The sequence below is a fragment of the Vicugna pacos genome, unplaced genomic scaffold, assembly GCF_048564905.1.
Source record: "Vicugna pacos unplaced genomic scaffold, VicPac4 scaffold_115, whole genome shotgun sequence".
Lineage (NCBI taxonomy): Eukaryota > Metazoa > Chordata > Mammalia > Artiodactyla > Camelidae > Vicugna > Vicugna pacos.
Window position 1 is genome coordinate 784,854 of NW_027328795.1, and position 13,283 is coordinate 798,136.

The 13,283-nt window shown below is 39.6% G+C and overlaps 1 protein-coding gene across 9 annotated transcripts in view; it reads left to right on the forward strand.

Annotated features, from left to right (window-relative positions):
- LOC140694977 (trafficking protein particle complex subunit 9-like) overlaps window positions 1-13,283 on the forward strand; it is a 78,118-nt gene that overhangs the window by 48,946 nt on the left and 15,889 nt on the right. For 3 of the 9 annotated variants that reach the window (XR_012070625.1, XR_012070634.1, XR_012070630.1), the window contains exon 3: window positions 2,900-3,022. Coding sequence is in view for 1 of the 9 variants with exons in the window: in XM_072957973.1 (XP_072814074.1) it covers window positions 4,826-4,959 (134 nt within the window). In the remaining 8 variants the exon portion in view is untranslated. Of the gene's footprint in view, window positions 1-2,899; window positions 3,036-4,019; window positions 4,296-4,825; window positions 4,960-11,084; window positions 11,285-11,587; window positions 11,715-13,283 lie in introns of those variants that run through there. The other 6 variants (XR_012070628.1, XR_012070627.1, XR_012070632.1 and 3 more) reach the window with 6 other exon arrangements.

A 13,283-nucleotide genomic window follows, 5' to 3' on the forward strand; every position in this document is an offset into this window, starting at 1 on the left:
CCAGGCTGTTTTCCAAAGTGGCCACGCTGTGTTACATCCTCACCAGCAAGGGCTGTGTGCTCCGCTTCCTCTGTGTCCTCTTTAGTGCTTGTTACGCTTTTTTTTTATTATACCCTATTGTAGTGAGTGTGAAGCGGTTTCTCCTAGTGGTTTTGACTTGATTTCCCTTACAGCTAATGCTATTGAACATCATTACATTGTGCTTTATGGACATTTGTATATTTTCCTTGAAAAATACCTTTTCAGATACTTTATTAACCTTTTAATTGAGTTGCCTTTTTATTGTTGAGTTGTAGGGGTTTTTTTTCTTCATTTTGAGATACAAATTCCTTACCAGATAAGTGATTTGAAAAAATTTTCTCCTCTGTGTTGTTGTTTCACTTTCTGGATGGTGCCCTTTGAAGCAAAGTTTTAAATTTTGATGAACTGCAATTTGTCTCTGTTTTCTTTGTTTCTTGTGCTTTTGGGGTATTATTTAAACTCTGAGGTATTTTATTTAAGCTTTTATATATAAAATAACTTAATTCTTAGGACCGTTATAGGAGATGGGTGCAGTTGTTGTCCCCAGTCTATGGATAGGAGACTGAGATGCAGAAAATTTCACTGAAATATCAGTGTCACATCTACCTAGTGCTGTGGGATTTCAGACCCTCATGTTTGTCCCCAGCATTTGTGATCTTCACCACCATGCTCCACTACTGCCTGGAATCATTAATGAAAATGACTTTCATTTTTTGATTTCTTGTTAGTTTGTTTTCTCATTGGGGACCTCATCTCCTTATTTTCCTTTCGGATATCAGTGTAGATTTATTTTAGGTCTCATGTAGGCAGAAGCATTGCTATCAGTTAACTTCTTTATTACTCACTCTCCAGTGATGATTGTTGCTAGTTGACCTAACCAAGTCATGCTTAAGTCTTTCCTGCTAATGACACTAACAACAGTCATGACTTATAGAATGCTCAAAGAAAGTACTTGATTGATTTTATTTTGCTACCCAATCAAACCAATCAAGTAAAAACCCCAGTGTTGACACAGACTATAAGCCCTCCAGAATAGGATCACTGTCTTCCTTCTGTTTCATTTATTTGGTCACAGTGTCTGGATAGTGACTTGCTGTCCAGCAGCTTGTGAGGATATGGTGCTCGTGAATCATTGTAAGGACAGAATTTTGACAACAGACTGTGTTGTTCATTTCACAAGGGAAAAGATAATATAGAAATACTGCTCAGATCTATTTTAAATTTAAGCTTGGAATTTTGAGAAGAATTCAAGGAACCATACAAAGCTCTTTTTCACTAATTTTAGATCTATCTTAGACACATATGGTTACATAGCAGAGTAAGTTATCAAGTACATTTGACAATAGGAGTGTAATATTGATTATTTGTTTTAGTTGAAATATTCTACCTGGGATAAAGTAATCAGTGCCCATAAATGAACAAATATGTTTGTATTTCTATGCAACATGGGAGCAGAGTTCATGTTTCTATATAATATGTATGACTGTGTGTTTTAATCTGTCTGTCAGTGTTTTTATAGTTTTTCAGCAATGTTGTAACTTCAGAATTCTTCTAACATATTCACTCCCGATACTACTGCAGTTTGTATACTGTGTATCCTATCTTATGCATGGGATTCCACTGTCCCCTCAGTGAGGAATTTCCTCTCCTATTGAGCTAGTAGCAGAGTTAAAGGAACAGTGATTTCAAGGCCTTTGCTCTCCACGTGTTCGCAGTTTCCTGTCAATCACGATTTTCTCTTTCTTGTGTTTTCATTGTGCAATTAGAATTTTTGAAAATAATTATTAATATGTTTCACCAGTCTCCCTAGAAATTTGATGTGTTTGTGCTTTTCAGTTTTCAATTTATGAAAATTGTAAATGCACACTTGTTTTTAAGTAGTCCTTTTTCACTAGATATTTGTTTACCTCTTTATAGTTAAAATAATTTTCCCCAATGAATGAATCGGTGTGCATGTTTTAAAAGATACTTTAGTTTTTATTTTTCTTATTCTAACAGGTATATTCGTTGTACAGAATTTAGAAAATAAGGATAAACACAATAATACCTTAAAAATTGCCTCTAATCTCACTTGTAGATACAGTTGTAATGTTTGAAATTGAGAATTACAAGTCCTCTCACTTTGTTCTACTCTTTCAGGTACGTTTTGGTTACTGAGACCCTCGAATTCCCATATGAATTGTAGCAGAAGCTAGTCAGTTACTGCAGAGGAGCCCGCTGGGATTGTGATCGAGACCACGTTGTATGTGTGCTTCACTCTGGGGAGCACTGCCATCCCAAGAATATTGTCATGTGATCCAGGAATTTGCGTGATTTGTCTTTCCAGGTATTTAGGTCTTCTTTAATTTATTTCAGCAATGTGTATGGTTTACATAGTATTATTTTACTTTAATTTTTGCCTTTATACTGAGGACAATTGTGCAAGGTACCAAGATTAGAATTGTATTATAGCCCCGCAACTTGCTGCCACCATGGACGCTGTGGTCTCTCTTTGCCCTTTGTAAAATCTCGCACAAAATAGGACCTAAGTAACTCTCTCTTGAAATAATGATTATATGATTGCTGGATGATGCTTGAGAGTCCTTGTGATGATGTCTTTTTCCCAGACTTTCCCCTCTTCTTAAATATGCCCTTTCTCTTCCTTTCCTCCAGCCTGGGTTTCAGCCTGCCTGTGGCATTGATTTTCCTTGTCTGTGGACTCTTCTTTTCACTAGTTCATGATAATGTTACATGTCGGCTGTGGAAACTTGCTAGATGTCAAGAAAGAGCAAATCCATTGCATGCTAGTATTTTTAGAGTGTGTTATTGAATTATCAATTGAAATTAAATCAGGCTGACCCATTGAGCCATCCCCTGAGCTCTTTTTGCCTTCCTACAGGTGATACTGCTCTCGTTGCTGCATGTGCCCTTCCCCCAGACTTAGTTTTGGAGTTGAGTAAATCACCATCACTGGAGCCCTCTCTTTAAAAGATGAAGAGAACATTTGCTCCTTCTCCCTGCTTGGGGACTTGGATAAGATGAGGTAACAGATAAAGAATGAAGCCCCACCTCATTCTGACCACTGCTCTTTCCGTTCATTTCTCCAGGGGAAGAGTACAATTCAAAAATATAAAGATTGTGAGCTAATGAAATATACAAGACAACCGATCATTTATTAAATACACTTTCATGCCAGAAACAAATGTATTATACACACAAAAAGCACATAAATTACGGTAGTACTGTGGTTACAAACGTGGGCCGAGTTCGAGTCCTGCTCTGGAGTGACAAGTCCTGTGAAATGGAGAACTTGTAGGTCGGCTTAGCCTCTCCCGGACTTTTTTCTTTCCTGCAGAGACAGGGCTCGCTAGTCATCCCTCCCCCGTAGAGGTGCTGTGGGTTGTAAACGACGCACGTGGGCAGGCCAAGCACAGCTGCTCGTTCCTCGTAAGTGCAGGATAGCACAGCTTTTGCGGTTACGGCTTTATGATCGCACCGTGTAGACCCTCAGTGCTCCGAAGGGATGTCTTGTGGATTGGAGATGGGATTCTCACTTCTGTAAATACCCAAAGATTGTGTTATTGAGCCTTGCTGATATAAATCTATTCTTTAGAAAGTACATAATGTAGATATATTTTTCAAACATGCATGCTTTTTTTCTTTTATTATTTATACTTCTACCCTCTCATCACGTGGTGTGACTTTTGATGGAATCCAGGAAACAGTCCTAAGCCACCTGCCTCTTCACACTTCTTCGTGATGGTTTTCTTCCTTGACTAGAAGAGGGTTTTGCATAGGAAATTTTGTTTGCTCCCCTTCTCTTGGAGTCTCCCTGTTTGTCTGCCCATCTCTCACCTGTCCATCTGTCCATTTCTCTACCCACTCATTCTTCTGACTTGTTCCAAGAAGCACTTCAGGCAGCTTACAGAAGAACAGATACCAAATAAACAGGTGAGAAAATGGGGCCAAGTTCACAAATTGAGGCTCGGAGTTGAGCCTGTGTGAGAGTTGCAGGCGTGAGACACACGCCTCTGCCTTGTGACTTATAAGATAGACAGCATCAATGTGCCTGAGGCTCCCAGCACACACAGGGAAGCAGGGTTTGTGGGAGATGCTCACTGGCTGTGAAATAAATAAGTGGCTTAGGAGAAGCCCAGCCTTTCCAAATACTAAGACTTAGGAGAATATTTTGAGTGTCTTCCAAAATCTGAGTATTGCATCTTTTCTTTTTCAGAGTTTTATGTATAGTTGGTTAACATTCTATAACTGGAAATTTCTCCAAAACTGCTGCCCACGTGAGTCCCATGACTCGGGAATGGGGTGGTTCTGCTCATTGACGGGTGTTGGCCAGAAACGGAAAATGACAGCCTCAAAGGAGCCTGGGATTAAGCAGTTATGTTTTGTCAGTGCTGTAGATTTCAGAAAATGCTTTTACCGTTTCTCTCCATCTGAGGAAGCAGCGTGCTCTCTTCCCAGCATCAGGAGTTCAGGGTCTCGGGATGGTGGGGGCTGACTGCACTGCCGTAAAGACAGCTGTGCTAGTCACTGCATGTGTGGTGCTTTCACGTAGTGCATTTCATGTTTTTTAAAAGGTTTCAACAGGTAGTTAATTAACTGAGTTAATTAACATTTAATAAATATGAGGCTTTTTTGAAAAGACAGTTATAGGCAGAATATAAGTTGTGAACACTTTAAAAATGGCTTCATTACTGAAATTTCAGTAAGGAAGATTCAGTTTATCTTATTTACGCCTCTCTTTAAAAGTAACAAAGAAACAAGACAGAAAAAGCAGAGGATTACTTCTGTTCTTCCTCTCGGCTTGCAGGTGCCCTCACCTCCAGTGGCATCCATCCAGACACCAGCACTGACACTGGCCGTGCTCAGAAATGCCTCAACCCTGAAGACACAACTGACAAATGGAAGGGAGCCGCGTCCTGTTACAGCGGGTGCTCTCACTTTGTGGGTCCTTATGTAACTGCGTGGTGTAATTCAGGATCGCCCTTTCTACACTGTGTGACGGTGCTGCGGTGTCTCCTAGTTATTTGTTTCTGTAACTACTCATGTATTTTTTCCAATGTGTGGTACTAGACATCTAAAAATGCATTTTTCAGACGAAAAATAATGTGTATTTAATATAAAAGTCTGAAAAAAGAGTTAAAAGGGTCTATCCTGGTCCCAGTACTCAAAGATAATAATTAACACTTTAACATCTATTTTCTGTTCTTTTCATCAGTGTGTATCAGCTCTGTCATAAAAACCAGCGAGCACTGTGTGCCTGTTTACTGTGTGGAGACCTCCATTTTCCATTCGGGTTATTACACATTTTTCTACAATATTCTATCTCCCCTGACATGATTTTTAATGACCAGTATAGCATTCTGTTTTGTGGAGGCATCGTCCATTTTACTTTGTACTTAAGTAAACTTTTAAATTCCAAGTATACTTAATTGAAATTCTGAAAAGAGAACCGTGGTGGTACCGAAAGTCCCCTACTTCCCTTCCCCTTTTTTCCTGAGAGTAAAAGCTGCTGACAATGTGGAGTATATATTTCATGACCTTTATGCCTTTGTCATATATATATACACACATACATACACGTATATGAGAAATCTATGTCTATGTGTGTGTATATATGCTTTATTGAAAAATAAGGCCATACTATATGTTTTCTGTAGCTCGGTTTATTCACTAACGTATATATCATAGACCTCCTCCCACTCCAGACTCACCCGGTCCTTTCAGATAGAGTAAAGGGGTCTCCTGATGTGCAGGTTTGGTCTCTTGTGTAACGACACCTTTCGTGGGAGAGTACTGTGGACAAGGCCTTGGACCACGCCGAAACGCTACAACTTTAGTGCCCACAGCTCTCCGTGATTTACCGCATCATTGTCTTGATGGTGAACACTTAAGTTTTCTCCATTTTCCACTGTCAGAAAGGGTGTTTGACTGGCATCCTTCTTGTACAAACATTCCTGTGATCTTGTATGAATATTCCTTTAGCTAAGGTTTCTGGAAATTTAGTCCTTGGATGTGACAACTTCATACATCACAGGATGCTTTCAAGTGAATCTTGAAATTCCTTCTACTGTGGGGCATGAAAAGATGTAGAATAACTTATGTAACCAATTCTCTATCGCTGGATATGATTTCACTTCAGCATTTCTTCCCACCATTGTAAACAGTGCTGTGCAAATGTTCTGATGAGTACATCTTTTTGAACTGATTTTTTCTAAATGTAACGATTCCTAAAAGTGGAGTTCAGCCTGTGTGCACACACGTTTTTCAGAGTTTACATATCCATTGACATGTCATCCTCCAAAAGATCGCTCACAGTTTGTTGTCTCAAAGATGGACACTAGCTATAATATCTTTTAAACATATTTGCCAATATGACGAGCAAAATGATTTTCATTATTTTAGTTTGCACTTGATGACCAGTGAGGTTTTGAGCATTTTTCACTCATTAGCCATCTGACTTTTAAAAAGTGAATGATCCCTTTTGTCCTTTGCAAACATTTAAGTGGGGGAGCTTCTTGCTGCTTTGTGACAGCTCAATGTGTATTATGAACATTAACCCCTTGTCTTCATCAACATGTATCAGAGAGCTTTTACTTGTCATTTCTTGCCTTTCATTTTGTTCAGTAGGTTCATTATTGTTGTGGCCCAAAATAATCTTAAGATAGTAAATGTCTTCTTTTTGGGTTTTATTCTTAGAAATGCTTTCTTATAATGGTATAAATTTCTTCTGTAGGTTTTTTTAATCTCTAAGATGGAGATGATAATGGTACTTGTTACAGTGAGGAGAAGCTGAATTGATATGAGCAAAGAGTTGTATTTGCTCTTATTAGTACTTTCTAATATTTACATCATTTTCTGTAATTTTTCTTGTGGTCATTTTGACGGGAATAGAATTTGTTTTTTCCAGGTATTCTCTGATTGTAACAAGACAATTATTAAATTCATACTTTGCTTTTTAATTTGAAATCCCACCTGTAAAATATACTTATGTATACTAGAGTCTCTTTTTGAGCTCATGATTTATTTCTGTCAATCTTACTTTCTTACTCTAGCACTATATCTTACATATTGTAAAAATTTATTTAATATATTACAGTGCGAATTTTTTGATTCTTTTTTCGATCCCTAAATTTCTTGGCTTGTATTATGACTTTATTATTCCTGAAGAATTCTAATATAATTTTTTCAAGTTAAAAAAAAACAGATAAGTGTTGTCATGGGATTTTTTAGTAATTTTGAATTATTTTTAGGAGAACGTACATCTTTAAAACTGCTTTCCTCCATACAAAAGGTTGATGTCTCTACTTTCACACTTTTACTTTACCCCTCAGTACAGTCCTGTACTTTCTCCATGTACAACATGGGCATTGTTTTTGAGTTTATTCCAGATTATTGTTGATGTTTTTGTTAATTTTTTAAGTGAGAAATTTTTGCTATTATATTTTTTAACTGTTAAAACTGACACCTAGGAAGGCAGATTCGGTTTGTAAATACTCACTTTGTAACTTCTCATTTAAAATTGTAAGTATTAAGTACTTGATACACAATCCTTTCTTTTCTGTTTTTAAAAATTTGTTTCCAAGATTCTCAAAATGGTCATAGCTAAGTAGTATAGGTGGGGAGACAGATGGAGAGAGGTAGTGTGGCTCATGTACAAACTGTGAGCACTTTCATGGCTGCCTTTATGCTGGAAAAGCTGATAAACAGTCCAGCTTAAACCAGGGTGGCTTTGTATGCACTTGAAATCCAGCTTTCCTGCCTGTATGGTGAAGCCTGGTAGGCGTGGCAGGTAGATGATCAAGGTCGAATGGAGGTTATTGGCTGCACAGAGCACTGTGTCTGAGAATTGGAGACCATCGCCATGGGAAATGCTTGGTGCCAGGAACAATGCAGAGGAGCTGGGGAACCTTGTGTTAAGGATTTTCCAGCCCTGGGAGTGGGAATATCAGACTCTGCATTCAGATCTGAGTTTGAATTCATCCTCTTTAGTTTACTTGTCCTCTGACTTTTGTCAAGCTATATACCGTCTTTCACTTCCTGTTTTCTTGTCTCTCAAATTAGGAGAATTACATCCTGCTGCTAGAGTGTTTGATCAGGTTAAATAATTTGTGTCTATAAGATGTCACATACAGTCACAAGCTCAGTGAGAAATGGGCTGTCGCCTGTTCTTCTGCAGCTCAGTGCTTGACAAGACATGGGGGAAAGCCAGTCCCTAATTTGTGTGTGATGCAAGTAGGAACAAAATTAATGTCTTGCCTTTCCCTAGCAGTATTCTTACAGCTTTGCTTCATTTACTTCTTTCCTCCTTTCCTTTCCCCTTTCCCATCCTCCACCAAAAGAGCCTCTCAGAGAAATAGATTCAAATTACTTTAAAGGTTGGCTCATCCTCATGAAATGATAGTATCATAAAAAAAACTGTGCAAATCCCAGAATATATTTTATATGATTTACACACACACATGTGCGTGCAAACACACACACACACAAAATCAGTCTACCTCCCACTTACAGAGGGAGAAGGTCCACTTTTTCTGAGTTTTCATTCACAGAGAGTGAGAGCAATGTCTCTTACATAGACTTTCACCAGGCTTCGTGCATGGTGTTTTTAATTGAATTTCTGTTTGTGGCCATAGATATAGTCTCCTAATAGAAGAGAGAAAGTGGAGACATAGACATTCTGCTGAGATATTGGTGTCATCATATTTTAGTTGTAAAGGACTTAAGACAGCATAGAGTCACAACATTTTATGGGTGAGAATCCATGATGTTGTAACTTAGACAAGAACCTGGGTCTTCTGCCATCTTGTCCACACGGGTGAAGAGGCAACTGGGCAGGGGATAGTAGGGATCCTTCCTGCTTCACTTCCATGTTCTTGCTAGTTTTCATTTCAGCTGCCTTTAGTTTATGTTCATGAGGCCACTCATGGGAAGGTCACTCTGTCCTGATAGATTGAGTTTCTTATCAGCGAAAAGCTCTGGACCCACTCATATTTCCCAGAGTTTTCTGCTGACCTGCTGACACTTTATATAATTGAGACCTAAGAAACTACTGAATATAAAATCCTTATTGTTATCGTTTCCCCTCGAGTTCCATAGGAATGGGGTGCTGTCTCAGGCTGTCTAAAGCCAGATCTGAACAAAGATAGGGTGATGGGCTGTGCTGCTGGACCTACACAGTCGAAGGGGATTTCCACCTTAGCTTTATAATCAGGCAGATTAGTTCAAATCTTGCCTTTACCAATTATTCTCTTTGTGTCTTGGGGGAGAAACTGTACTTTTTTGTGTCCAAATTTGTTTATCTGTAAATAAGTTCAGTATTTATTTTAAGGTTTCTGTTTTAGAATTGAATGAGCTAATTCATTCATTTATACCTAAAATAGCGATCGCATGATTCTATGCTGGTGCCTTGGTAGTTGATTACTAAGGGAATCGGCAGTGAGAATGGGGGTGGGGGACCCCTGGATAATAGAGCTTATATTCCAGGATATGCTTGTAAAAGACTGGATGTGCAGTAGATGTTTAGTAAATATCTACTCCTTTCCTAATCTGCATTGATTGTTTATATATCTTTATACAAATATATTAACAATTTTTATTGCAATTTAAATATTTTTGTAGTATTTACATTATGTAGCTATAAAAATACATGAAATAAAATGATTTGACTTTTATTTTCTTTTCAATAAGCAAAACAAAATAAAATAGAAAAGAAAAAAGTCTTGAGGGAGTAGAAATAATTTTATTTCTGTGGAATCAATTCCGTATAATAGGTCTTTGTCATGTTGTTAAACAGCATATAAAATTGATAGGTTGTGACATACTGGAAATGAGGAAACAGTGGAGACATACTACCTCTAATGCAGTCATTTTGTTACCAAGTCCAAACTCGTTCTGCTTGCTGCATGACAGGCCAGTAAATGTGGAGATGAGATGTTGGAGTAAGGAATAGTGACTTCATTTGAAAATCTGGCAGACCCAGAAAATGGCATATTGATATCCAGTAGAACTCTCTTCCCCAAAGCAGAATTCAGTCTCCTTTTATATTAAAAAGCGGCGGGGATGTGGTTGGTTGTTGCAAACTTCTCGCTGTACGAATTGTTTGTCCTTGGAATCCTTTGTTCCTGCAGCTGTCCATGGTGGGTCAAATTAAGGTGCCCCCGTAAAACCTCCAAATAAAAGAAAGGTTATTATCTATTTTGCAACTTGCCATCTGTACATAAGTGTAGAAGAGCTAATATCCTTAAAGATCAGAGCCCGGAGAATAGGCTGTCCTGGATATTTCAGGCTAAAGGCAACTTTTTTTTACAAAAGGTGCAGAGATAGCAAGTCGGAGCCTAGAAAACAAGGTACAGGTTTAAAGCCAAACGAACACATCTAACATGGAGTCAAATTTGTTCTTTTCTTTTACAATTTCTTTTTCTAACTCATAAATAATTTTAGTAAGAAACATGAGAATTTTTTTTTATTTTTGCTTCTTAATAATGGATTACAACTACACTTTAGTGAGCAGGGATGCTGTGCGTGCCTTGGGGTCACAGCAAACTCTTGTTGGGGGTGGTCGACCCTGTAACATACCTGATGTCCCGTGAGTGTTGGTGAGGGTCCCCCTAACCAGGGGCTCTCTTCAGGAACCACCATATAGGCATTGACCTCTGGAGACCTCTTTTTCAGCTGCAGGAAATTTTTTCAGATTTTGTGATGGAAAAATCTCTCCAGCTGCAGATAATCAGGGAATAAAGGAAGAGGAAAAGGGCTTGAAGTAGAGTAGAAGAGAAGGACAGAATATCAGGGAACGTGGGGGCTTGGCAGCGGGGCCTCGGGAGAGAGAGGAACAGAGGTGTGGAGGGTCCCGGCTACGGAACTAGCTCCTGCACCTTTCCCCGCACCCAAGCCACACAGCTTTTAATTGGGCCCAGGACTCCCTCCTGTCTGGATGTCACCCTGGGCAGAACTTTGAGAATCGAAGCTAAGGGGTGGTCAACACTCACCTAGGGGGTCACTGAGGACTTTGCTCAAGTCCACATTGACTTTTCCAGTCATGTGCCTTCACCTGTTCTTTATCTCAGGATCTGAGAAGCAGGAGCAAGGAACTCATGGAGAGATCCAGGAAGATATCTGACTGTGTTAAGAGACGACAGTCACAGTGAGACGTGGAGCGAAGACACTTGCAGCAAAGTAAAATAACTTCACAACTATTGCATCAGAGCTGCAAGTGTGAGAGAACCTAAGCCTGTCTCAGAGTGCAGGGGACAAGAGAAAAGGAATGGTAAAATTACCACTGACATTTGAAATTTTGTTAAAAAGAATGCTACTGTTAATTGTATCACTTGAATGTATGCAGGTGTTTTTCTATGAGCATTCATAGGTTCACAAAACCCCACCAGCCACTCTTGCTCCCATCTGGTGTGGGCTTTCTCAAGCACAGTGCCCTTCCTGCTTGGGTGGGCCACGCTGCTGGTCCTCGCCTGGGGCCGGACTGCTACAGGACACTGAGTCCCCGAGGCACGACCTGGGATACATGACAGGAACATCTCTGCTCTTGGCTGAGGGCCTCCGTTTCCCCCTGCAGTGTAAGAATGCCGGTGACTCAGTTAGAAGCATGCATCCAAGCCATCCTTCCGTGTCATCACCATCTAGAAGCGGTGCCTGAATACTCTGAATTTCTGCAGAATGTTGTTTACAATCACCTTGAACAAGTGAGTGTGTGTCCTCTTTCAAGTGGAGGAATTACTGCCGTTTTCCTGGAACTTACTCACCACTAGTCCATCTGATTTTTCTGTGCTAGGATTCAGTATAGCCTGCTAATAACTCTGCAGTCAGATCTTGAAACCCTGATGAAGAGGATTATTTATTTTCTTTCCTTATATGATAGTATTTTACTTTCAAAATTCTGAGTTTTCTGTTCTTGGAGGAATTTTTTTGGGGTTTGGAGAAACAACTTTGCTCTTACCATCTTTGTGACCTGTTGCTATATGCGTCTCACCTGTCTTCTGTCACTTGTGAGGCGGTTCCATTTGTGACCCTGTCCGGGTTATTCATGTTATAAAACATAAAATCTGTAAAAGTACAGAACCCTTTTACTCCGAAGACATTCCACAAATACTCCTTTAATCTGGGTCTGGTTTTAACAAGACACAAACATTAGAACATATACTTGCAGGTTGCCAGTGCAAAATCCCCAAATGAATAGTCTAGCTCAACATCTAAAATCTTTCTTATCTACCTTGGATATGTATGGATAAGTGAAGCAGTTTGCTAAGAACCCAAGACCAGGTTTAGGATACAGGCTGATGTAGCTCAGTGGGTCCTCCCAAGCTGATGCTCTGCCAGAGAGTGGGGTTGAGGGGAGAGGGCGTGCCCTGCCCTCCATGAGCTGACAGTTTCATGGCAAACACCTTCACAAGGTGAAGAAATTGGAGTTTCTTCTATGAACAGTGGGTCTGAAAAGAGCCCAAAAAGCATGGGAGTGACACAATCCCATTTGTCTCAAGTAGGGGAGAGTGGCTGTGGGGCCACTTGGGAGACTCGTGAGTCCAGGTGGGCAGTGTTGGTGGCTTCCACTTGAGCGGTAGGATAGTGGGTAAAAGCGAACAGATTGAAGGCATGTTTAGATGGTAAAAAGAAAGATTTAAAGCTGTCTGTGAAGGTAGGATGGAGTAAGGCCCAGGTTTCTGGGTGGATTAATGAGTTAAATGATGGTCCTGCTGTGTTCTGAGGAGGGAAAGCTGCAGAGGGATTTCTGGGGGAAAACTGATGAGTTCAGCTGTGGGTAAAGTGAAAGGTTGTTAGATGTGTGGTCTGGGATCTCAGGTGAGAGCCAGTAGTGAGTAGGGAGAGGGGAGAGAGACTTTCAAATAATTTTATCCTGTGAACATACATATAAGGATGAGTAATGACACACTTAACACCTCTATATTCTGTATTTAAAACCCAGTAACATTTTGCTATATTGGTTGCAGGGGTTCTTAATTTTTTAATACAAATAAAATAAATAGAAACAAAATAGTGGAGTTAATGAATATCTTAGAGTTGATGTGTGTCCTTGTATGTAGTTTGATTTCTCATCTTTATAAACATAATCTACAAAAAGTTAACTTGCTTAGAATAAGAGTTAAACACAGGGACATGACACACTCTGTTGGGGGTTGAAGGTGATATCTTTGGCAAATTATATAGCCTCTCTTTGCCTTTGTTGCATCTTCTGTGAATGCCCCCGTGCCCCTCATCAGAGCTGATTTCCTAGACTAGAAGTTGGGAGGGAGGCT